The 26,974-nt window shown below is 35.0% G+C and overlaps 1 protein-coding gene across 2 annotated transcripts in view; it reads left to right on the plus strand.

The window, feature by feature from the left end:
- CFAP299 (cilia and flagella associated protein 299) overlaps positions 1–26,974 on the plus strand; it is a 644,411-nt gene that overhangs the window by 520,006 nt on the left and 97,431 nt on the right. For both annotated transcript variants that reach the window (XM_003923943.3, XM_074396342.1), the window contains exon 4: positions 23,606–23,748. In XM_003923943.3, the coding sequence (XP_003923992.1) occupies positions 23,606–23,748 (143 nt within the window). The remainder of the gene's footprint in view (positions 1–23,605; positions 23,749–26,974) is intronic.

Here is a 26,974-nt window from a genome sequence, read left to right on the forward strand (position 1 = left end):
TAATTAGTTACCTTATCTACTGTAAGTAAGGTAGTGTAATGGTTTCAGCTTTGTTCTTTTTGCTTAGGATTGTCTTGGCTATATGGGCTCTTTTTTTGCTTCTATATGAAATTTAAAATAGTTTTTTCAAATTCTGTGAAGAAAGTCAATGTATTTTTAACCTATTGAGTAGATGTGTTGCCTAAATGTTAGAGAAAAGCAGGAACTCTTATCTGCTGGTTTTTAGACATATGGATACTTCTATTTGTTTCAAATCCTTGAATTCATCAAAATCCATTTACATTCCACTTCTCCAATGAGCCTGGACTGATCATCCTAGATAACAGTGAATTGTCATTCTTTTAGTGCATATGAGCTGCCTTGAATTGTTTGTTGCCTTTTATATGAATTAAAGATTTCCTTCAAAAAGAATTATGGACTGCTTGGTGGCAAATGATATACATTGTGCTTCTTTGTATTCATTTTATTATCTTTATACTGTTCTTCCCAATGTAGGTATTTATGATATATTTGTTAATTGATCAGCAGTATCACATCCTTATCATTATTATCAGCATCATTGCAAACCATGTACTGAGAAAATGACTAGTTGTTTAGAACATTGTCTGGAATGTCCTTAAAAATGCTTACTGTTTATTATTCTCCTGTGCTACAAGGGGAAGGAAATACTGTCTCTTTTTCTGGTGAATTCATGGACCAATTCGAAGCACAAAAAGGCTGTGTGAACAAATGAAAATAACAAGAGGCTGAAAGATTTTGGAGGTTTGCCTCCCTCTTCCGCAAGCATTTACTGGCAGCCTAACTCGAGGCAAGCCACATCATCTCAGCTGTAACTGTTTCCTCATCTATAAAAAGACCACTATAGCAACTTTTTTTCTACATACCCTAATGGACTGTGCTCTTGCTAGAATAAGCAAACAGAAGATAATTCACTTTAAAAAGGTAAACTCCTTTTAAGAATCAAATTATTATTCATTGTTATCTCAAAGCCACATTTGCCAATGAGAATATGCAAGGGGACAAACTTAAAAAAAATACCCTCTGTGGAATTCCCATTTTTAAAATCCACCTGAATGCCTTTCAAGGTAATAAAAGCCCCTGGTTGGTGTTGCATAGCCCATATGCCTTCCTTGCTTCTGAGACTTTGAAGTCCCTAGAAAACATCCAAGAAACAACCAGGGTTCCAGCAAGGACAAAGAGGCCCACTCTGAAGCCTCGTATGTCTTCATTGTTATTTTTTGTCTCCCCTTTACATATAACAAAACTGCCTTATAGGATTTTGTTGTGAGTTGCAAATTAGATCATTCTTGTGAAAACCCATATGCAAAGACATTGTTTTTAGCAGTTTAACTTACAAAAACTGAAACAGTTCATGTCTGAAATTTGCTTTGTTGTTGTTATTAATAGGAAGTATTTTTCATGAAAAATTTATGAATTTTACATTTTAGATTTCAATGATCCACACTCAAATTAAGTTAACCATAATCAGAATATGTAACTTGAACTAGATAGTATATGTTGCTCTCTAATTTTCGATAATTAAGAACAGCATCAGCTACTTTTAGTGGTACAAACTATCAGTACTGTTTACCATGTTGATAGGTGTGACTAAAATGGTAAACAAAAGGCAGAGAGAACTTAGATGACATCACATTTAAACTGACATCAATGAAAATAGAAAAGTTGGAGTTTAGTCTTAAAGGCAAATGTTACTGGGTTATTTTGGCTTAGTTATCATGGTTAAGAACAAAATTATTTTACACAGGCGGGTAAGAAAGATAAACACACATTTGTTATTTTTTTATCTTCAGATCACAATTTTGTATGTGCACGTTGCCCTTTAACCACATCCTGCATGTTTTGGATTTCAGAGACTTTAAGATTAAGGGCAGTTCTTTTTATCTGATGCTTATTTTCATGGTTTGTTTTGATTTTTTTTTTTCCTAGCATGATACATAAGAGTTTTGAGTTGTTTAAAGATCCTTCTGGACTTCTGAGCAAAGGAAGAAGAGGATTAAGATGATCTTATTTTTATTTCATATTTATTAAGCACATAAGTTTTTCCAGGATTTTTAGAAAATGCCAAACTAAAATAGCCTTTAAATAATTGTTTTGCCTCTTAGATTTTTAGAAGACCCATTCAGATGTCTCTTTTGTTCCACCTCCTTTCTTTTACATATGAGGAAATATAGTCACAAAGAAAGAGCTTAAGTTAGTTATCTCTAGTCAGAGAGCTGGCTAATGGCAGAACTGGAAGTAGATGTTTTCACTTTCATCCAGTTGAGAATCCCTTCACCATACCAAACTGCAACTTAGAACAATTAAATATTTCCAATAAGGACAGATGTATAATTATATACTAGAATGTAAGAACATTAAAGGTAGAAATAATCTTATTCACCTACATGCCCAGTACACGGTAACAATAAACACTTTGTAAATATACGTTGAATAAGTGAAATGCTAACCAGCGCTCATTTCACTGTATCACATGGCATACGGAATCAGTGCATCATCTTTCACTGAGGTAAGCATCTTAATTGAAGACTGAGCTATTCATTTAGCCTAGACTCTGTGGTCTCAGTGGTAATAAGGCCACTAAACTCTTCCTATCTAGGATAGAATAACAACCTCGAGAGCACTAGTCTTGAAAATCTTAATTTTCAAAGTGACCACACAAAAGTTCCTGTACAAATACCATTTTATAAGTATTCAATGTCATGTTCCAACATCATCTCTGACTCTATTGTTATACTGCCCAGATGAGCAGTTAAGTCTACACAGGTTCAGCAATTTCTATCCCAATAGGATCTTTTAATAATATTTTTAAAAACCAAATACATTATTTAAAAATTACAAAATTACTATTAGTAATGAGTTATATAAAAGGTGGTATCAAGATTATATAATATCCCAAACTAGGATCCCCAGATAACCAAAACTTCTGTGATAACAAGCTTCCATGACAGGTCCCTAAGACAATAATTTAGGCAATTTGGTACCCTGTTTTAGAATGAAGCTTTTGTCCCAAAACCCAAGGAGGCCCATGGTGGAGCTAAGCTAAACCACATGAAAGATTTTGCCTATGCTAAACATTGTCTTATATGACCAAAGACACTCAAAATAGATTGAGAGGCCTTCTTACCTCTTATTACCCAAGCCCTTTTCTAAATTGTTTACTAGTCTAATGAAAAAGTCTTGGCAAGAAAACAACCCAGAATATCTTTGTGAAGCCAAGAGGAAACAGCCTAATCCGCTCACCCCAGTCTTTCTCAGTGTATGAGCAAGGAAAAGAGACTGAATGTCCCTTGCATGTCTGCTTAGTACATATACCGTTTTATAATTCTTCAATGTCATGAAGAGGAATAAAATATCATATCATGAAACCTTACTCACCACTTCTCTTCCTTGAGTGTAGAATGAAAAGGTGGCTAGTGAGGGGTGGGAGAGATGGGGACTTTGGCTGGGTTTTCCCCTAGATTTAAAAAGCAAATTGCATGCAGATGAGAAGAGGCTACTATATGTATCTGAGCAACATCCATGAGTTCCTGAGCGCTAACCCTGGCTTTCTACCATCTACTACACAGGTGAACTCAGCCAAGTCATCTAATAGTTCTAGCATAGACGTTGGGCCATGGTTGACACCTCTTTTCTTTTTTCATGTCACTGGCTGATCCCTCCAAGCTTTTCCTTACTATCAGAGTGGGAGAACGTTACTAGAGCACAATAGTGAAGAAAAGCGGCTTAGGAATTTGGCACAGTTGGCTTATAATTCCAGCTCTGTCATATATAACTTGAGAAAATTACTCCTATAAGTGTACTTGCTTAGTAAGTTATATCGTGAATTTTTTTAGCAATGAAAAAGTTATTTATTCCACATATTAATAACAGCAAATTTTAATCATAAAATGATGATAAAATATTGTGAATGTTAAATGTAATAATGCACAGAAAGTGTTTAGTACAGTGCATGATCCAGTTTGTTCACTAGTAAATATTAGATTTTAGTAACAATAGCTGAGGCTTGTGAGCTTAAGTGGGACAAGATTTCAGCCAGCTGAAATCTTAGACTCAGAATTACCCTGGGCACCTAAGTAACAGTTGCCCCTTCATCTGGTTAGGCTATGAGACCAGATATTGCCAACAAAGCCTCAGAGTAGGGAATATTTACTATTCTGAAATGTTCATTTCCTACAGACACTTTGCAGCCGTGAGTAGTGGGTGAGGTTTAAAGGGATATTCTTGCTAAATCCAATCTTACTACTATCACTTTAACCATAGCATAGTTTAAATGCCAACATACTGCCTGAAACAGGAATAAATAGAATTTATGTTTATCTTGCTCATATTGGTTGCAACACTTCTAATCATGAAGGATTGGGACAACATCTTCTCCCTGTTACCTATGTCTCAACAATCTCTTCTGTTTTATCATTGACCCTTATTAATAGGACCATCTGCTCAAGTTTCACACTGTTTTTTGTTTGTTTGTTTGTTTTTTTCAGAAGAACTTTCAATATTTTCAGTGACGTTTTTAAAAATCTGACCATTTACATTTTGTTGCATAAAACTGTTCAATGACTGTTATTGCATTTAAGTTAAATTGAAAGTCATTGTTAGGAACCCATATGGTCTACAGAAATTAGTTCCTATCTAGTCTCAAATTTTATTTCACATCATGCCTTCTCCACCCTTTTCTTTGCTCTCATCACTGCCCAGTCACATTGACCTTCTATTTCTTGAACAGGCAAGGCCATTTCCTGCTTTAGGGCCAGAATACTTGTTATTCCCTTTGCCTGTAATGTTCTTCACTCACATCTTATTTTGGATATTTTATTATTCAAGTTTCAATTAAAACAATTTCTTCTCAGGAAGATCCTGTTCAATTACCCTATCTGCTAGATTTCTTCCAATTAATCTCAACTTCATTGCTTTCACAGCGCAGTATCTCTGCCTATAATGTTGAATTGTGGAAAAATATTTAATTTTTATGTGATTATAAAATAGAAATAGAAATACCTAACTTAACAGAAATGCAAATAAAGGCCCTATCACATAAAGGATTGCTAATAAATTGTGACTTATTTATTATTAAGAAGTTATTTTTTCTTTCTATGAAGCATGCAAATGACTCATGCTCATGTTGAGATTAAATATGAAAAGTGGTAAAAGAAATACTTTTTATCTTCTTTTTTCTATTGTTCACTTATGCATTTGTCAGTCAACATTATTACGTTTCCTCTATGCTGGGTGTGATGTTTGATTGTAAAGATACCAAGATAAATGCTAGCATCAGTAATTACAAGCAGCTCAAGCTCTAATAGGGAGAGTTTATTGAGGAACACTGCATCTCATTCATTTCTTGAGACAGACTGTCTCAAGGAATGAGCTAGAAATGAGTTCTGTCAGGACACTGCATTGGGACGGAGGAATTGGTCCACAAAATCCTCCAATGAGATGAATTTCAAAGGGATAAGGGACGATGGCCAGATGGTAAAGGAGTATAGGAGAGGAAGCTCATTCCACAGTTTTAGGTGATAAGATGTCTATGTTTTTCACTAGACTGTGAGCTCCATGAGGTCAGGGTCTTACTTTGTTCAATATTATATCTCCAGCACCTCGGACAGCACTTGGTACACAGTAGTCTCTCATTAGGTATCTGCTAGATTTCTGAGCCCTTCTAAGGCATAGTATGATTTACTCCGTTTGGTGCCCATACAAGATACTTATGGGTTTTTAAGCTCAGAATTTGAAAGAGAAAATGAGTTTTTTGAGGTTGACAATTTATAGTGAGAACTGTAAATAATTTACTATGTATTCACATTAAGTGAATTATGAAACCTTTCCAGTGGTTTCAGATATTGACTTATAGTTTCTTCTTACTAAGACAGTGGTTTGAACCCATGATTAGCATTAGTAATTGACAGTATTCTGCTCAGGCTTGTTCATATTCTCTGTTGTTTGTCTCAGGATGCTCTTATTCCATTGGTATGACCACATTCTTTTAGATTCCTTTATCTCTGATTTTTTAGTCTTTGCTTTCTCCTGAAGCCCTTTAATACAAATCAGCACACTTTGCAAAGTGCTGAGTGCCTATCTGCCTACTACTGAGAATGCCTCTGTAATGTTGCTGTCCTTTTTCTGTTAGTGCCTAAGATTGTCCCCTATTTTCCTTAGCAATGACATTCTTCTGTAAAAACAATATCCCTTAGTGGTGATAGTGAAAAGGTAACAAAATTCTCTTTGTTCAGAAGAATCACTTTGTTCGTGGAGTCTCAACTAAAAACAGAACCTGGTTTCCTGCCTGCCACCCCAAAAGCATAGTATAGTAGTAACATCATAGGCTTCATGTCCAGATGCTTGGGTACAGATCCCAGCATCGTGACTGACAATTCCCACCATTTTAGATTCCTTTCTTCCTTCTCCACTCTACTCTACCCAGGGAGGCTGCTTTCATTAAAGTACGTACATGATGTCAGACTCTGGCCACAGTGGGATATGGCCAGTATGAAACTCTAGCAAGAAGGTACTTATTCCCTTGACCCTACTTAGACATATAACTGTCTGTGTCCCTTGACATTATGTCTCTGCAGTTCTGTAGGATACTCACATACGATTCGTTCCCCCTCTCCTTTTTGGGTTCTGATAAACTCTTCCTCTTGGGAATCGGTGTTGGGGGAAAGCTAGTGGCAGAGATGATGTCAGTTTTATTACTAGTAGTTCCAGGTTCATGCAATTTCCTTTGTGGTAACACTACATGCCATCCGTTAGTCCCTGTGTAAACAAACAAATGTTACTATTGTTTCCTGTTAGAAATCTGACTGATGCACTAACTACCAGACCCTGGCCAGGTACTTAACCTTCTCATACTTCAGTTTTCTCATCTGTCAAACAGAATTAATAATAGTACCTACATTATGGGGCTTGGGTTAAGAATAAATGAGAAAATTTCTGGCATATAGTAAACACTCAATAAACAATAGCTTTTAGGGCTGCGATTTGTTGCATGGTGACACTTTCTGTCAAGCATAATTAGATAAATAGCTCCCTGAAGATTATTTTGTTGGCCTTTGTTTAATTATCTCAATCCCAAATCCTGTTGATGCATACCATTATGAATTAGGACAGGAAACATTAAGAACATTAAGAATACAAAATTAAGAATGGATGTGGCGGCTGATGCCTGCAATCCCAGTACTTTGAGAGACTAAGGTGAGCCGATTGCTTGAACTGAGGAGTTCAAGATCAGCCTGAGCAATATGGTGGAACCCCGTCTCTACAAAAAATACAAAATTAGCTGGGTGTGGTGATGTGCACTTACAGTGCCAGCTACTTGGGAGGCTGATGTGGAAAGATGGCTTTCACTCAAGGGGTCAAGGCTGCAGTGAGCTGAGCTCATGCTACTGCACTCCAGTTTGGGCAACAAACTGAGACTCTGTCTCAAAAAAAAAGGAGGAAATACAAAGTTTGATAAACATATACAATCCAGAGTAAGAGGACCTCAAAAGCCACAATATAAAGTGATGAGTACTAAAATGGAAGCATATTTATGCCTCAGGGATATGTTCTGAGAAATGTGATGTTAGGCAATTTCATCTTTTTGTAAACACTGTAGAATTTACTCACGCCAACTTAGATGGTTATTGCTTCTAGGCTACAAACCTGTGCAACGTTACTGTCCTGAATATTGTAGGCAATTATAACACAATGGTAAGTATTTGCGTATCTACACATAGAAAAGGCACAATAAAAATACAGTATATTGGGCAACTGTGGTGGGTGGGATTGCTTGAGCCCAGGAGTTTGATAGTAGCTTGGGTAATACAGTGAGACCTTCTCTCTCCAAATACTAAAACTAAAATTAGCTGAGTGTGGTGGCACATGCCTATTATCCTAGCTGCTTGAGAGGCTGAGATGGAGGATCACTTGAGCCTGGGAGGTCAAGGCTGCTGTGAGCCATGATCACACTAATTCAATCCAGCCTAGGTGACAGAGCAATAACCTGTCTCAAACAAAAACAAAACAATACAAAAAACAGTATAAAAGATTTTAAAATGGTACACTTTTATAAGGAACTTACCACCAACGAAGCTTGTAGAACTGAAAGTTGTTCTGGGTGAGTCAGTGAGCAGTGAGTGAATATGAAGGCTTAGGACATTACTGTACACTATGGTAGACTTTATAAACACTGTATACAAGTGACAATAAATTTACAAAATAGTATTTTTCTGTCTTCTATAATAAACTAACTTTAACTTACTCTAACATTTTTACTTTATCAACTTTCAAATTTTTAAGACTTTTTGACTCTTTTATAAAACATAATATAAAACACAAACAGACTGTACAACTACATAAAATATTTCTGTCAACCAAACACCACAGGTTCTCACTAATAAGTGGGTGTTGAACAATGAGAACACATGAACACAGAGAGGAGAACAACACACACTGGGGCCTGTTGGGGGGTGGGGACTAGGGGAGGGAGAGCATTAGGAGAATTACCTAATGTAGATGACAGGGTGATGGATGCAGCAAACCACCATGGCACATGTATACCTATGTAACAAACTTGCACATTCTGCACATGTACCCCAGAACTTAAAGCAGGCGTCGCCAAACTTTTTACACAGGGGTCTGTCCCTCAGACCATTGGAGGGCCGCCACATACTGTGCTCCTCTCACTGACCACCAATGAAAGAGGTGCCCCTTCCTGAAGTGTGGCTGGGGGCAGGATAAATGGCCTCAGGGGGCCGCATGCGGCCCGCGGGCCGTAGTTTGGGGACGCCTGAGTTAAAGTATAATAATAATAATAATAATAATTCTGTTTATATCATTGTTCTATAAGTTTTCTATAATTAAAATGTTTTTATTTTTTTTTAGTTTTTAAACTTTGCTGTTAAAAACTAACACAAACTGGCCTACACTGGGTCAGGATCATCAATATGTCACTAGGCAATACAAAATTTTCAGCTCCATTAGAGTAGTATGGGGCCCCATGATGCATGAGGTTTGTTGTTAACCAAAATGTTGTTATGGGGCACATGGATATATGTTAAAAACTGTTATGGGAGCTCAGATGGGAAGCAGAAGAAATTCCCAAGATGATAGTAAAAAGACTTCCCCAAAGTAACAGCTAATTCTGTTGGAAATCTAGAAAACAATCAAGTACAGGTAAAAGAAAGCAGAGACCTTCTGAAAGCACATCCCCAAGAAAATCAAAACAGACAGATTATGAATTCGTTGAGAAGATAGTTATAGTTCTGCTGGAAATTTTGATGGGATTAGTGATAGGTATGTAGAAAATCAAGGGAGTAAGCATGATCTCACTTATATGTGAAATCTAAAAATGTTGATCTCATAAAAGTATAGAGGAGAATTGTGGTTACCAGAAGCTAGGGAGGGCAGAGGGAGGGAGAAATGCTGAGAGGTTGGTCAAGAGATATAAAGTTGCAATTAGATGGGTGGAATAAATTCTGAAGTTCTATTGAGTTCTATTGCACAGTAGGAGACTACGGTTAAAACAATGTAGTGTATATTTTAAGATAATTTAAAGAGAAGATTCTGAGTAATCTCACCACAAAGAAATGAGAAATGTTAGAGGTGATGGATATGCTAATTACTCTGATTTGATCATTACAGGATGTATACATGTATTGAAATATTACACTGTAACCTATAAATACATACAATTATTATGTGCCAATTAAAAATTTTAAAAGCTTAAAAAATCCAAGGAGGCAAAAAAATCCAAACAACCCAATAGAAAATAAAAAGTTTCAGGAAAGGAAATTTAATCATAGCTAGGGAATAAATACTTCAGCCTTCCTGATTCTATAGCTCAGCTGTGGCTAATGTTTATAAGGTACAAAAATTGTAAACACTGACTAATTATTTAACCTAAAATTATGGCATAGCTTTATTGGGTGGGGGGATAGGAGGAAAAAATGTTAAGGAATGGTTTGAGAGGGGAAAAGGACACCTTAGAAATCATCAGACACAATTAGAAATCATTATCTTCTGTAATTAAAAGTAGCAACAAAAAGAAAAACAAGAAATCTCAGTATTAATATGTTATTTAGAAACAGCAAAGAGTTAAAGGAGGTGCATTTGAGGAACAGATATCAAGGTGAGGCAGGAGAAAAGGGTAATACTATATTTCTTGGAAAACTTTGAGGTTAGTATTTGAGTTTTAAAAAGTATATGAATGCATTATTGAATAAAATAAATATATATATATATGAAATTAAATATCTTGCACAAAGGATTTATATGTAAGGGAGAGGTGAGAATGGTGCTAGAATAATAGTTTGGTAGGACATGATGAGCAATCTGCAATACTAAAGAGGTTGCACATTAGAACTCCAATAGCTAAAAAAACAAGAGAATCATATGCAGAGTTCCACTTTAGAGAAGAATTTTTCAGCTAATTTTGAAGAATGGATAAAGTGAGGAATGAATGGTATCCAGGAACTTAGTTATGATAGTTCAACAGAGAAACATGAGATTTGAAATAAGATGTCCACGATCATCACATAAAGCAAAGACGTTTGAGAAATTTTTTGAAGCTAAAATTAGCATAATTTGGTGATTAATTAAATGTGGGAAGTAAAAGAAATTAAAGTTAATACAGAAGCTTCTACTTTTTGGTTGATGGTGCAGATATTTGTTCTTTAAGAAACTTATAGCAAATTTGTGGAATAATATGGTATGAAAACCTGGAAAAATATGCCTGGATTATACCCTGTTAGAATGATGTAGTCAACAGTAACACACACAATTTTAAAAATCAGGGGAAACCAAAAAACTGGAGATAAAAGATTTAAAAGCTTCTGGTGTATAAGTAGTAGTTGAAGTCACTGTCCAAAAAAATAGTATCTAGCCAAACTAAGGAGAATCTATATTTAAAGAGGATTCAGCAATGAAGCCTATAAGAATGTATTAATTCCTTATTAATTTAATCATTCTTTCAACAAATATTTTTAAGCATCTACTGTGAGCTAGGCATTGACAAGTTCTTTGTAAAACTTCTGTCAAAGTTTCCTGTGGTTCTAAGTAAATTCTTTCTTTTAAACCTCTTAATCTTTAGTGAAAATAGATGCAAAAAAGAGAGGCACTATGGATTTCAAAATTTCACAATTATGTCATTTTACACTTATTAAAAATGTAGGGAAAATACATAGTTGGAATGAAAGGAGAAGGAAAAGAAAGAATGATTGCCTATGTAGGAAATGAAATATATAGAAGAAGGTCTGGGTATTTGGGCAACCCTGGCCCGTGAATCAATCCATAAAGTAGAAGAAAATGGCTTGGGAAAGGCCCAGTCAAAGCATCACACTACCGGAAAAATCAAGTAAGCTACAGGATCATGTAGAAATAATAATTTCAGTATAAAAATATGGGATTGGATAGGACCATCTTCAGGGATATTCAGTTCAGCTTTCATCTTCTACTATAAAAGCTGATCTATTATTTAGGTATTAGAATGATATCATGCATCTTGGCTGTCTGGCACATTGTTATGTTGGTTACAGTAGCATCAGTGTGGGACTACAGATGAATTTCTGTCATTCAAACCCTAGTGATATGATTTGTCAGGAAGGTTCAGCTAGTGTTTATTACAGACCTGAGATTGTGCAACTAAATATGTGTCAACTTTTACAAGGATAGATCTGGGCTCCTTTTGGCAATTATAGGAATGTAAGAGGAGAATATAAGAAGAGAGCTGGATATTTTTTATTCAGACATACCTATATAACCGACTCTTGAATTATTAAACTTTTTTGTTGTATCTTTATAATTCCTTCCTGCCTTCTCTTCCCTTTCCTGTTTCTTCTCCTTATTCTTTCTTGCCCTGTTTCAAGGCAGCACTAAAACATAAACACATTAGAATAAAATGTGATTCTCAAAGTGCAATTCCCTTGATCAGCAGAATCAGCATCATCTGAGAGCTTGTTAAAAATGCAAATTCTTAGACACCATCCCAGACCTACTGAATCTGAAACTCTGGGGATGGGGCTCAGCAACTGATGCTTTGCAAGCCCTTCAGGTGATTCTTAAGTGTGATGAACTTAGAGAAACACTCAATAAAATGAAGAAATTGGAGACACACACACACACACACACACACACACACAGAGAGAGAGAGAGAGAGAGAGAGAGAGAGAGAGAGAGAGAGAATAATAAAATAATAAGATAAATCAAAAAGAGAAGTTTGAACATAAAATTGTCTTTATGGTAAAGAAAAATTTGATTCTATGTTTTCCAAACAGATAAAAACAAAGAAGGAAGCATTATCAGTTTATGTGATTCCTTTTACAGTGCGTTCTATCCAAGAAAGAACCAACTTCATTTCTCCGATACTCTTAGCAGAAAGTTTTCTGAAGGATTATCTAAGTAAGATAAGTTTATTTCTTATTTCTTTATTCACTCTTTAATTCATCACAGTCAGCTTCATTATCTATTGAAAATGCTTGTGATGACATCCTCAGTGTAAAGTTCTCTTCCTAATATTCAGCAACACAGCTAGTTATTGTATTCTATTCATTTTGATAGATGCACATTAGGAACACCATCAGTTTGTTCACTTAGCAAATAGTTATTGAGTGGCCAGTATGTGTCAGGCACTGTGCAGGACATTGTTGATAGCATATAGAACAAAATAAAGTCTCTAACTTTTTGACTCCTGCAAACTAAGGAGAAAGAAAGGCAATTTATTTTGCTTTATTTTATTTTACTTTTTTGTTCTTTTTTTGAAACAGAGTCTCGCTCTGTCATCCAGATTGAAGTGCAGTGGCATGATCTTGGCTCACTGCAACCTCTGCCTCCTGGGTTTAAGCAATTCTCATGTCTGAGCCTCCCTAACTGGATTACAGGCACCCACCACCACAACCACCTAATTTTTGTATTTTTAGTAGAGAAGAGGTTTTATCATATGGGTCAGGCTTGTCTCGAACTCCTGACCTCAGGTCATCCACCTGCCTCAGCCTCCCAAAGTGCTGGGATTACAGGTGTGAGCCACTGTGCCTGTCCAAAAGGCAATTTTAAAGTGAAGTAAAATATGACAAAATAAATACCAAGATAAATATAACTGCAATGAACAAAAATAAAATTTGGCAAAGAAATGCACCTGGAATATATGTGCTACTTTTGTTAGAGAGGTCAAGGAAGACTTCCAGAGGAGTGAAATTTTAGCAGAAATCTATATGAAGTGAGAGACCAAGATTTTAGGTAGCTGAAGAAAGAGCATTTTTGGAGAAAACATATCATACAAAAAGGCCCTAGGCAGAAACATTTTTATCAGAAGACCAATATAGCTGGAGTGGAATAAATTATAGGGAAATAGTGGGAATTAGGTTGGAAAAATACACAAGAAACAGACTATATATGTTGAAGGTAAAGGCAACAAGACTTGTGAATAGATTGAAATGAATGCAAAGTGTGATGAAAAGTAGGCATCAAAAGAACACCTAGGCTTTTGGTCTGAGCAATTAGGTAAATAGTGTAGCATATTACATGGAAAGATTTGGTTGAGGTAGTAATACAGGATGTTAAAAATTGTGTGACATACATGTTCAATTTTAGTTGTCTATGAGACCTTATAGAAGAGAAAATAATATATATACTAGTCTGAAATTCAAGGAAGAGTAAAAAGTGATAAATAAATTAATGGAACTGGATAAGATAACTGGTAAGTGAATGCAAATAGAGAAAAGATGACGACTAAGCCTGAGAGAACTCTAAAATTTAGAGGTCAAGAAGAAAAGAAGGAACCAATAAAGAGATTGGTAAAGCAGAAGAAAATCTTGAGGATATGCCGTGTCACCGATGCAGACGAAGAAAACATTTCACAAAATACGGTGGTGAACAATTATATCAAATGCCACTTGGAGTTAAAGTAAAACTTTTTAAAATAAAAATTGACCATTGGATTTGGAAAGATAAAATGGTTGGTGTAAGAGACAGCTATTTCAGCAGAGTGCTGCAGGAAAATGACTGCAATAGCTAAGGAAAAATTGAGAATTCTCCTGTAAAGAGAAGCAAACGTGGAAATGTAATTAGCTGATTTCTTTTTTACAATTAGTCGATATTATAGAATGTTTAAATGTTAATAGTAATGAACTTACACAAGGTAAATGAGAAATCAATGATTTGAAAGTAACGAGATGAAATGTGGTCAAATGCACAAAAAGAGAGGCTGGCTTTGGATAGAAGCATGGATATTCAAGCCGTTATAACAGTATGAAAGGAACAACAAGGATCTTGGTGCAGATGGATCTGTACATGTGATGGGAGGAAGACAAAATGGTTCTGTTCTGATTGCTTGTATTTCCAGAGAGAAAATAATTGAGTGTGAGAAAGGGTGTTGGTGAAAGTTTGATGAAGAGAAGATAAATAAAAAAAGTTGGGGCCGGGCGCGGTGGCTCAAGCCTGTAATCCCAGCACTTTGGGAGGCCGAGGCGGGTGGATCACGAGTTCGAGAGATCGAGACCATTCTGGTCAACATGGTGAAACCCCGTCTCTACTAAAAATACAAAAAACTAGCTGGGCATGGTGGCACGTGCCTGTAATCCCAGCTACTTAGGAGGCTGAGGCAGGAGAATTGCCTAAGCCCAGGAGGCGGAGGTTGCGGTGAGCCGAGATCGCGCCATTGCACTCCAGCCTGGGCAACAAGAGCGAAACTCCGTCTCAAAAAAAAAAAAAAAAAAAAATTGGGAGTGTGGGAGTTTGTGGCCATTAATTTTCGCTGAGACCAGTCATCATAGTTTCCTTCTCTAGCCAAACTCAGCAGTTGCTATGAAAAAAAAAAAAAAAAACAGGAAAGGAAAAGTGGATTGAAGCAGTATCACAATTGTCTAAACTAGTATAATAGAAGGATGTGCACAAGAAATTCGAAGTGCTACACAACTGAACACTGGTGATGCTGCACCATGGAATCTAAATTTAATAAAGAGAAAAATGAGGAACTAAAGAGGATAAGCACACTAAAATGTGATGGTTTAATGAATCAGTGGCTCCAAAGAGCTGAAAGGATTATTGGATTGCATATGTTAGCTAGAAAGATAAATGATGGAGGTCAGAAAACAGTGGAAAAAGACAAGATTTTGGAATTGTGCAGGCAAAGAAAGAGTAGATGTTCATTTTAGAAAATTTAGAAACTGTAAACAAAATCACCTTATGGAAAGCATATATATTACATGCATACACATTTGTGCACATGGGTGTGTTTGTGAAGTTATTAGTTTTCATTGATCTGTATCCATCACTGTACCAATGATACATGATTTAAGTATTATAACTATTTTGTCTAATACCACGAGTTCTACTGTTTATTTCTCCTTTTAAAATCTTCTTATTCTTAACCATTTGTTTTTCAAGCTAAAATTTTAGTAATCAAAGATACCCAGTTGTATTTTGCTTAAAATTTCACCACAGTTATTTTATAACCTTTGTTCAACAATGTATTTCATTTTTATGTTGTTCTAGAAATTTATTTTACAAAAACATTTCACAAAATGTTATAATTCTAATAAAAATAATGCAAGTAAAGATTGCATGCACAATAGCTAATGGGTTATTACTAGCATAAAACCCATTTAATTTTTGTATAAGTATTTTGTATTGAATCAACTTATTGAACTGTCATAAGTTTTTCAGTTCACTCTAGGATTTTCTAAGTAAATCGCCAGTTAATATATAAATATAATAATTGTATTTTTTTCTTCCAAGTAGTTGAAGCTCAATTTTTAAAAATTTTCATTCACTGAAACTTCCAGCATGTTTTGAATACTAGTGAGATGAAATATTCTTCAGTTATTCCTGACTTCACTGTTAATTCAAAATAAAGCCATTTAGCCAGGCACAGTGGCTCACACCTGTAATCCCAGCACTTGGAAGGCTACAGTAGGCAGATCATTTGATGTCAGGAGTTCAAGACCAGCCTGGCCAGCATGGTGAAACCCCATCTCTACTAAAAATACAAATATCAGCCTGGGCTGGTGGCATGCACCTGTAGTTCCAGCTGCTTGGGAGGCTGAGGCAGCAGAACCACTTGAAACCAGAAAGTAGAGGTTGCAGTGAGCCAAGATCACACCATAGCACTCCAGTCTGGGTGACAGAACCAGACTCCATTTCAAATAAATAAATAAATAATAAAGCCATTTAAAATATAGTTATGTCTTATAAACTGGGAGAGAAAAAGAAATCAATGATTCCACCTCAGAAATCAACCACCAAACATTGCAAAATGAACAAACCAGCTATATGCAAAATTCTCAGTATCTTTATGGTAAATAACTACGTATTACAAAATGGCTGGAATTATCCACTTTGTCCTTTATCTATGACCCTTTGCAATGACACTTGGTAGCTCCTCCTATCAAGAGAAGTCACTCTGCCCTGCCTCTTGAATCCGGACTGGCCTGTAACCTGCTTTGGTCCGCAGGATGTAGAAGTGACAGTGTGCTTGTTCTGAGCCCAAGCCTCCAATAGGAAAGATGAAGAACTGTGCTAAACATAACCCTGTGAACTGTATGAACAGTGAGATAGATAGATAGATAGATAGATAGATAGATAGATAGATAGATAGATAGATATCTGTTTATATAAAACTACAACTGACTGAGAGAATATAGAATTTAAAAATAGTTATCAGCACAAAAAATTCAGAAAATAACTTGTTGCAGAGATTTATAATGACAGACCTTTTTAAATGTTAGAAAACAATAGTTTGTTCCTAGAGAACTTAAGCTCCATTTGCAAAATCACTTAGGTTCTGAAACAAAAAGAAGATACCCTAAAATTAATGATTCATTAGAGCATTCCAGAGTTTTAAAATTCTAGTACATGACAATTCCTTCATTCATCTCTGTCAGAGAGCACACTGACAGTCTGCTCTCTGGGTAACGCAAGAACTCAGCTTTGTTTGACAGTTCTCATTGCCTGGAAAAGGATGTTTCGGTTTTAGTGCAGCAACATACTGCTTAGTGCTTTTTTTTTGTTGTTGTTGTTTTTTTTTTTGGTGACTTTGGCTTCACTGTCAATAAAGTCCCATTTCAATGTACCATGTTTATATCTCCTCATTAGTATTTGGCAAGAAAAATCAGGCAACACATGTATTCAGCCTATAATAAGTTTATGAATTTGTATTTTAATTCGCTTCTGGGAAAAGGCAAGCAGCCAAAGATCCAAATGATATATTAATGGTCTAAATTTCACTTTAATTCATCTTTTTCCAATATATGAGTGATAATGAGGACCTAACTAAGTGCTGCATAAGTCTTTTCAACTAACATTGGTTTACTTTTGAGGTCACAGACTAGCTCAATAAAATCTCAGGTTCTACATGCTCTTTGGTGTCTGATTCTCCACTTCAAAATCAGAAGTAATGTATCTTGATATTTCTTCAATGCTTGTTCTTGTGGGGATTTTAGACGGTTAAATAAAAACTAGTATTTTCTGCTTAGGCTGCTAATAAATAGATCAGTATTCATGGCTTCAAATTAATAGCATTTGATTTAATACTTTTGGTTGTGCCTTGACTTGTTCTAGACAGGATTAAAGAGTCTTATCTAAGGAAGATAGGAATTTTGGAAGTTTTTCTTTATAAACATAACATCATTTTTAAAAAGCCTTTTAATATATAAAGTATAGTTTTCAAGTGTCTTTTGGGAAATTAACTGTGATTAAAAATGTTATTAGAATGAAAAAGATCATATATTGTATGATTCCATTTTTATGAAAAATCCAGAAAAGGGAATCTATAGAGAAAGAAAGTAGATTAGTGATTGCCTGGGGCTGGGGGTGGGAACAGGGGTGGCTACAAATGGTCATAAGGGATCTCTTGGGGGTGATGAGAATATTCTAAATCTGAGTTTTTTTGTGCAACTCCATAAATTTACTAAAAATCATTGAATTGTACACTTAAACTTAAGAGTGTATCTTTCTGTTATGTAAACTATACTTCAATAAAGCTATTATTTAAAAATGTTATTGGGTAAACCTAAACAATTATTTATAACATTTTAAAATTATTCTTAAGTCTGTAGAGGGCTCTGAATAACAAAGCTTTCAGTTACTGAAATATGTCACACTCGGGCTGAAATAAACTGAATTCTTCAAGGGACTCTCTTGACCTATTTGTCCCATTCTGGATGCCAGAATAGTGGTTTTATTGTCAATTGGGTGTGTCTTGTATATAGATAGATAGATAGATAGATAGATAGATAGATAGATAGATATACAACTATGTGTGTGTGTGTGTGTGTGTGTGTGTGTGTGTGTGTGTATGTTTTAAGGTTTAGTTTCTTCTATTATAAAATGGGCATAATAATACCTACATTCATGTGTGAATTAAATAACACTATTTTGCTAAGCACTTGGTAATGCTGGTACATGGTAAGCACTCAATAAATAGTACCTATTGCTTTTGAAAACTTTTATCACATATATATATATGTATAAAACTAAAAAGCTGGTCTCAATTTTAGCTTCAAATTATATCAGAAGTTTTAACTGTGAATAACTAAACTTAAGAAAGAAATTGAACCATAACTATATACAACAGGTAATGGAATTCTGATATGATTATTCCGTTTCCATATTCCCTAAGGAACTTATGAAACTCTTAACATACTACAGATACAATAGCAACATTGATGACAAAAGTTTTCAAAAGCAATAGATACTATTTATTGAGTGCTTACCATGTACCAGGCATTACCAAGTGCTTAACAAAGTAGTGTTATTTAATTCGCACACCACTTTAGGTATTATTATGCCCATTTTATAACAGAGGAAACTAAATCTTAAAACGTATTAGTAACTTACCAGTGTCACACAGTAAGTAGATGACAGAGCCAGCATTTGAATCCAAGCCTGTCCATCATGCAGTAGATAAGAACCCGAGTGTCACGGGAAGCCAGCCTGGATGTGAGTTTGGTGCTCCACTCTCTAGCTACCTGTCCTTGGGAGCTGTCAAAACTCTCAATGCTTTCATCTCCCACATTTATAAAATGAGGGCAGTAATGCTGTCTAGCCATTATAACATGTTTGACACAATTAAATAAGATAATGAATGTAAAACTCTTAAAACTTCACTCAGAATATAGTGGCCTCTTAATAAATGATAACAAATATTCATAGGAGAAATGATTGCTATTAACTCTGGAGAAAAATATACATTTTGAAATAAATACACAATTAACTTAAGCTGATAGTATAACTTCATTCAAATTCTTAGATAATCCACAAAATACAAAATAAATAAGACAGAAATTTCAACCAGCCCTCAAGTTCTTGACAACTATTAACATCTGCCACCCACTTCTGTCCGATTGTCAGTGTTATCACCTCTTCTGCCCCTGAAACCCCAAACTGTGCCATTTAAAAGATGCGTTTCTAAAACTAAATGATGAGTTGTAATTTCCTGATGATTTGTCATCAATTACCACATACTAATAGTTCCAATCAAATTTTAAAAATAATAAAGCATTTCTATCAATGTTAGAAATAAAGCAATTTCAATCAATATTAGAAAAATATTTTATTTTAGCAAACTTTTTAAAACTTTTACTAAAAAATCTTCTTAACAATCTTCTCAAGTCTTCTTATACTTTTACCCATATGTAGCCATAGTTGGAAAGACGTAATGAGATTTGTATGAAAACAGTCTCATAATTATCTCTTTTGCGTTTAGAATTTTAAGTTTAAAATTTTTAATTGGGCATTTTTTTGTTGAAAATTAAACAAAAAATCATAGATACAATGATTATTAACCAGAATTCTAACTGTGAGAAAAAAAAAAAAAAAAAAAGCAGTATTTGTATAATGCTTCTGAATTGGATGCTGAGGGCAGATGACCCCGACAGCACGTGAATGCAAACCGAGGAGTTCCAGGCAGGAAAGGACTATTCTGTTGCTCTACAGAGTTAAAGGAGAAACATGAAGAATGAGGCTGTTCAATAGACAAACTAGCTAAATGATCAGGTCTAAGCAGGATTCTGTTGTTTTGGCGGTTGTTTTGTTTTGTTTTTGACAGAAACTTGCTGGATTTTTCAGGAGGATGCTTAAGGGCCCAGAACTAATGAATCTAAGCAAGACATTGAGAGTAGTTTGAGTGACTTGCTGAGGTCTCTATATATGATTCTAGAGGGATGCACACTTATACTCCATTTGACCTCATTTAAAGTCTTCAAACATCAGAAAACCAAGAATTCACAAAAATCACAGAGAAGACATTTAATTTTCACAGGGCTGGAGAAGTGAGGTTTGAAATAAAGTTAATTATGTTTTCAGGAAAAGAGGGATTTAACTGACACAAGAAGACTATATACAGTAACATAAAATAGTGAAATCATGGCCAAATATATGTAATTTTAGATTATCAGTCATTTTACTTACAAGAACATTGAAGTATAAAGAAATTTTGATACTAGCCTACGGTAAACCCCAAGACTTCATGTTTGCATTTAAGTCCTTTAAATCCATATTAATTCTATAATTTTTATGTATTCATTATCTTCTTAATCTAGAAATAATGAAGGAGGTGAATTCACCAAAGTGATAATGGCTTGTCTACATATCCTTCTAGCTCTATCAATCTGTGCTTTAAATATCCTGAAACTTTGTTTTTAAAGACTTTGTCAAGTTTAGAATTGCTGTATTTTTCTATGACATTAACCTTGTATCATTATGCAGTGAAGCTCTATCTCTAGTAATGCTTTTTATGTTAAAATCCATTCTGGCTAATATTAGTATACTGATTATTCTCTTTTTGGATGGAAATTCTCCTGTATATATGTTCTTTACCTAATTTTCAACCTCTAAGTGGTATTACGTTTCATGTTATATATATATATGTATATATGCTAATATATATGCTAATATATATAATATATATATATATGCTAATAACCTTGTTTTTAACTTAAACATTTAGTCATTTATGCTTATTGCACATTTTAATTATTTTCTTATTATAATCTGTATGAGTTTGCTAAGGCTGCCACTACAAAATACCCCAGACAATGCCTTAAGCAACACAATTTTATTTTCTCACAGTTCTGATAGTTATAAGTCCAAGATAGTTGAAGGTGTTGGCAGGTCTGGTTTCTTGTGTGGGCTTTTTCTTTTCCTTACAGATGGCCGTCTTCTTGCTGTGTCCTCACAGAATCTTGACAGTGTACACGTGCACGCCATCTCTCTGTGTGTCCACATTTACACAGTCAGCTTGGATTAGAGCCCACCCTAAAAAGCTAATTGTAACGTATTCACATTTCAACAGGCTCTTCTTCAAATGCAGTCACCTCTGTGGTACCGGAATTCAGGGTGTCAGCTTATGAATTTGCAGAGAACACAACTGACTCCATAGCACTATCTTTACATTATTTGTATTTTATTTTTCCTCACTCTTCTATATTTTTCCTTTTAGCTTTTGCTTTCTATTTAATTGATTTTTTACTTTTTCTTGCCTTATATATCCCAGTATAATTTAAAGGTCATATATATATATATATATATATATATATATATACACTATTTCTTATTTCTTAATGATCATCCTAGATTTATACACATGTATTTATCAAATTCTAAAATTGATCAATATATCTGCCCTCATTCTGAAAAATTCCAGGACATCACAAGACTTTAATCACTCCCTCCCAACATATATGTTTATTTAAAATATTTTAAACATATTATTCTTTCTTTAAGAAGTCATTATTGTTGTTTTATACAGATGATATTTGTTTCTATTTACTTCTATATTTGTAACTTTCTTTCATTACAATTTTCTTTATCTTTGACTTGCTAGCTAGAATCATTTCCTTTTGCTTGAAATATATCCTGCAGAATTTCTTTGAGCTATGATCTGTTATTAGTCAAGTCCCTTATTATTATTATTATTATTATTATTATTATTATTATTTATCTGAAGATGTGTATATTTTGCTCACTGGAAAGAATTTTCTCTGATGTGCAGTTCTTGGATAATTGTCATATTTTCTGGACTCATTAAAGATAGTATTTCATGCATTTTTTATTTATCGGCTTTCTGTTGAGGCAACAGCTTCCATGAGCCTCTGTCTCTGAAAGGGTGGAATTCATTTCCTGCATCCTTACCCTGCAAGGTCATGGAAACCTTGCTCAAATTCCCTGAGGTTGGGCAAATGCTTGCAGGACAAAGATTATTTTAAGGCCCTGCTCTCCTCCCTGGGTTCCTGCTTTCACTTAGTTTTTGGACTCTGAGTATTTCTTTTCCTTGCCAGAGCATCAATGCATTTTACAGGTTATTGTTTCAGATTTTACTCAGAATTTTTATTTGTTTTTAGTAGGAAGGTCAGTCACAATATCTAGACTGCCATTCTTCTGGAGAAATAAGTCTGGTTCATCTCTCATTTAAAGAGTCAGGGGGGATATTTGGGATATTTTTCTTTTTCTGTTAATAGAATTTCATTTAAGGGGGTCTCTCTCTCTCTCTCTCTCTCTCTCTGTGTGTGTGTGTGTGTGTGTGTGTGTGTGTGTCCCAATATGACATAATTGATATCAGGAGCAACCTTGATGGTGAAAAGATGCCAAGTACCTTTAGGAATGCATATAAATATTAAGAATTATAGCATATGTCCTTGTTTAAGGAGGTGCAGTATTGCTAGTCATTGGCCTGCAGTGTGAGCCTCAGGAAGTCTCTGAGTTACTATTTGTTTATAATATGTGCTGCAGAATTAAAGAAGTGGCTTAAAAGCATGGAGAAATTGATACTGATTTATGTGGAGTTATTTGGGCAAAATGAAAAGGGCTGAGGATTGAAATCTATATAAGATTGCACACAGGAATCAGAAAGAATGCTAGTTCCTCTTGCCATATATGTGTGATATATAACTAATCCATCACAACACCTTCTCCTCTTAACCAAGAACTTGCCTGAGAATCCTTTTTAGTACAATATTCTCAGCATTCAATGTTAAACAACCAGAATAAGCAATCCGGGTGAAATCTATCAGCATAATAACAACCAATTGTTAATTGTATCTCCGTTGTTCTTTTCCTTTTTCAGTTGGAATATTGTTAGGAACATGTTTTCGTTTGTTTGTTTGTTTGTTTGTTTGTTTGTTTGTTCGTTTGTTTTGTTTTGAGAGGGAATCTTGTTCTGTAGCCAGGCTGGAGTGCAGTGGCAGGGTCTTGGCTCACTGACAACTCCGTCTCTGGGTTCAAGCGATTACCCTGCCGCAGAGCCCTGAGTAACAGGGATTACAGTTGTGCACCACCACGCCCGGCTAATTTTTTGTAGTTTAGTAGAGAGGGGGTTTCACCATATTGGAGAAGGTATCTTGATCTGCTGATCTTGTGATCCTGCCCGACACAGCCTCCCAAAGTACAGGCCTGTGCCACCGCGCTTGGCCAGTAACGTGTTTTTGTTTTTGTTTTTGTTTTTTCTTTTTTTAAGGTGTAGTGGGGGAAAATAATCTGTTCAATTTTATAACCACTCTTTCGGAACCTGCTTCCTAAGGTCACTCATGGTAGTGTTTTACATTATTCTATTCTATAGCATTCAATAATAAAGAAGCTCTTTTATGTTTTTCTCTTATTCTCTATTCTGCACTACCAGTCCGTGATCTTTATTCGTGACAGAAATTCTCATGGGCAAGAGATATCAGGATACATCGACTATGCCCACAGGCTAAAGACTGAAGATTTTGAAGTCTACTTTAGTGGGAAAAAAAGACTTCTTCCAAGGCCCACAGATATGAGGTAAATTATATACAATTCTTGTGCCCTTAGAGGCAGGGACAAATACTTTATTTTACGGTCAACATTGTGCCTAAAATGCTAATGTATATATAATAGGAATGTGATACAACTGATTATTAATATAAAAAGAACTAAATCTTAAAATAAGGAATAAGCATAGATGCATTTTTTCCCATTAATAGCCTGAGATAAAGGACTTTTCAGAGACAAGGTAAATAAATTCCCAGTGACACTCCTTTTCAATTATAAGTAGTGCCTAAAATTTGCTAACCCCGTGAGGTTTTTGCAGCACTTGGGACTTGGTCCGCCCAGAAGTCTCAAGAGCAGCTCATCTAACATGTTTTGCTCCATTTTTCTTTGGTCACCAGCCAAAGTGCTGGCCCCTGACCAGCTCGCCCTCATTTCTCTCATCTCTGGCTTATTCCGGGACACCCGGGACACCCTTCATACCCATCATTCTTTTTGCTACTGATCCTTGCCTTTTATTCTAGAACCCTTATCTATCACCTAGGATCTATTCCACTCTACCTATCTATCCACAGATGGTTTATTCTACTTCCTTCTACATAGCGTGCAAGCTACAACATTTTATTCTCTCTTACTTAACGATAGCACCCCAAAATTAAGTAGCAGCATTCTGCTTTAACTCTCCACTACTGTATTCAGATCATTATTTGATAATTATAACAATACTTACCTCCTCTGAGATGCCTGTTATCCTCTATCTACCTTTATTGATATTATCTGAAGACTTCCTAACCCATCACCACTTTTGTTGTTGTTGTTATTGTTGTTGTTGTTGTTGTTAATGAGACAGTGTCTTGCTCTGTCACCCAGGCTGGAGTGCAGTGTCACCATCTTGGTTCATGGCAACCTCTGCCTCCAGGGTTCAAGTGATTCTCCTGCCTCAGCCTCCCAAGTAGCTGGGATTACAGGTGCACACCACCATGTCCAGCTAATTTTTGTATTTTAGTAGAGGCAGTGTTTCACCACATTGGCCAGGCTGGTCTCAAACTTCTGACCTCAGGTGATCGACCCAACTCAGCTTCCCAAAGTTCTGGGATTACAAGAGTGAGCCACCGTGCCTGGCTACCATCACCACTTTAATAGATTTAGCACTTTTCTATTTAACTTAGGATAACATATCATTTAACTTCTTTCTTGCAATAATCCCCATTGCCCATGTCTTTTTGGTCTTTGGTTATATCTGACTTAATGACATTCCAAAGTAGATTGATCCAGACATTTTTTCACAGCACTTGTAGCTACACCCCTGGGTACTGCTGAAGAAATTTCTAGGAAATTTCACAAAGGTGTGGATGGCTGCTGCTTATAATTTATGGTTTCCAAACTCAATCAAGCCCTTTGTGACTCTTAAAACTTGTGTTCAGAATTAAAGTCATTTTAATTCCTGAAGCCTGCTGTTGCTTCTGTATCACCTGTCATGGCAAATGACACCACCCTTGAAACCAAAGGCAAAATCCAGATGTTATCCTAGACCTCTTGCTTTTCATTACCACCCTTATAACTAATAATTTTTAAAATCCTGAATTCTATTATCTTAACTTTTTTGTTAAAGCAAATGTAATATATCTAATTTAACCCACAAACACTTCAGCATGGATCTTTATCTGATAACATTTTTAAAGAAAACATCATGACATTATCATACCTAACAAAATACTTTCCTTAATGTCATCTAATACTTAGTTCACATTTCATTTTCAACCTTGTTAACATTTAATTGACTGTCTAAATTTTTTATAGTTGGTCTGACCAATCAAAATTTGAGTATTATGTTTTGTCATACTGTATCTTGACTATTTGCATCTTTTTTTTCTTTACAACCATCCCCCTCTTTCTTTTTATCTTCTATGCTATTTATTTGTTGGAGAAGCCAGGTCTTGAAAAACATTGTTCTGAAATGTCTCACATTCTAGATTTTACTGATCCAGTAAAATCCTGCTGTTTGTTCTATTATCTGTATTCCTCTCTTCCCTCTAAACTGATTTGATTAAATGCAGTATAATATTTTTCTACGTAAGAAATTTTAATACATGATACTCCATACTGTCTGTTGCCTCTGAGCTTGATCAGTACATTCAGGTAGTGTCAGTCTGATTACTTCATTACAAGATTTCCCATACAATTTCATCCAATGGTATTAGCATCTATTATTGAAAGCTATCTAAATATTTTTACTAAGAGTTGAATAATTATGACTCTATAATTCTGTCATTTATCCTGAATTTTTTAGCTTGAATTCTTCTATAGAGCAAAACTTTTCCTTATTATTTGGTTACCTTGAAATATAATTCATGCAGAAATATAAAATAAATATTTTTCTTAATTTATAGAAAATGCAAAGCCAGAAACATGAAAGAGTGTACAGGTTATGCCAAATTATTTTTCAGAGTAGTTATATTATTTTGTATCCATGAGAAGTAGTGTATAAGTGATCAGGTTAACCCTCATCCTTACCAAGACAAGATGTTAACAAACTGTTTTTTCCCACTGTAGTGAGTTATAAATAATCTCTCAATGTGGTTTTAATTTTTATTTACTTGATTATTTATTAGATTGGGCATCTTTTATTGGCTGTTCAGATTTTCTTTCTGAAAAGTACCTATGAAGATTTTTTTCCTATTATATAAAGTGACTTATTATTCTTTTACCTGTAAGATTCATTTTATTTATTTATTTATTTTGGATATTGACTAATCCTTTGCCTCTCATATGTATTGCAAAATATCATCTCTCAGTGTGTAGTTCTTCTTTCTTTTTCATTGATTTGATGGTCAGAAATCACAAGTTCTGATAGTCTTTTTAATGCATTTTAAACTTTATCTCTGCAGTTTGCACTTTTGTATTTCGTTTAATAAATCTCATCCTTTTTGGAAGTCATAAAGATACTGTCTTATAGGATATTATACTTTTGCTTTTGATTTTACTTCTTTAACTGCCCAGTATTAATATAACATGTGGCAGTTAGGCAATTGTTATTAGGGGAAAAAGTCTCTTTGGTATATGGAGTTCCATGCTTAGTCTGATTCAGAACTAAAGCCAAAATTTGAAATTAGGTATTTCATTAAGTCTCTATATTCAAAACTTTTGGCATGGTCTTTTAGTCTGTGTGGAGACAAAAGTTATTTCTATAATTAGAGTCTTTTGCATTTTTACTGTGGAAAATATAAATATCAGTAGACAGCTACTACTATTATGAAAT

This window comes from Saimiri boliviensis, chromosome 3 (assembly GCF_048565385.1).
Source record: "Saimiri boliviensis isolate mSaiBol1 chromosome 3, mSaiBol1.pri, whole genome shotgun sequence".
Taxonomy (NCBI): domain Eukaryota; kingdom Metazoa; phylum Chordata; class Mammalia; order Primates; family Cebidae; genus Saimiri; species Saimiri boliviensis.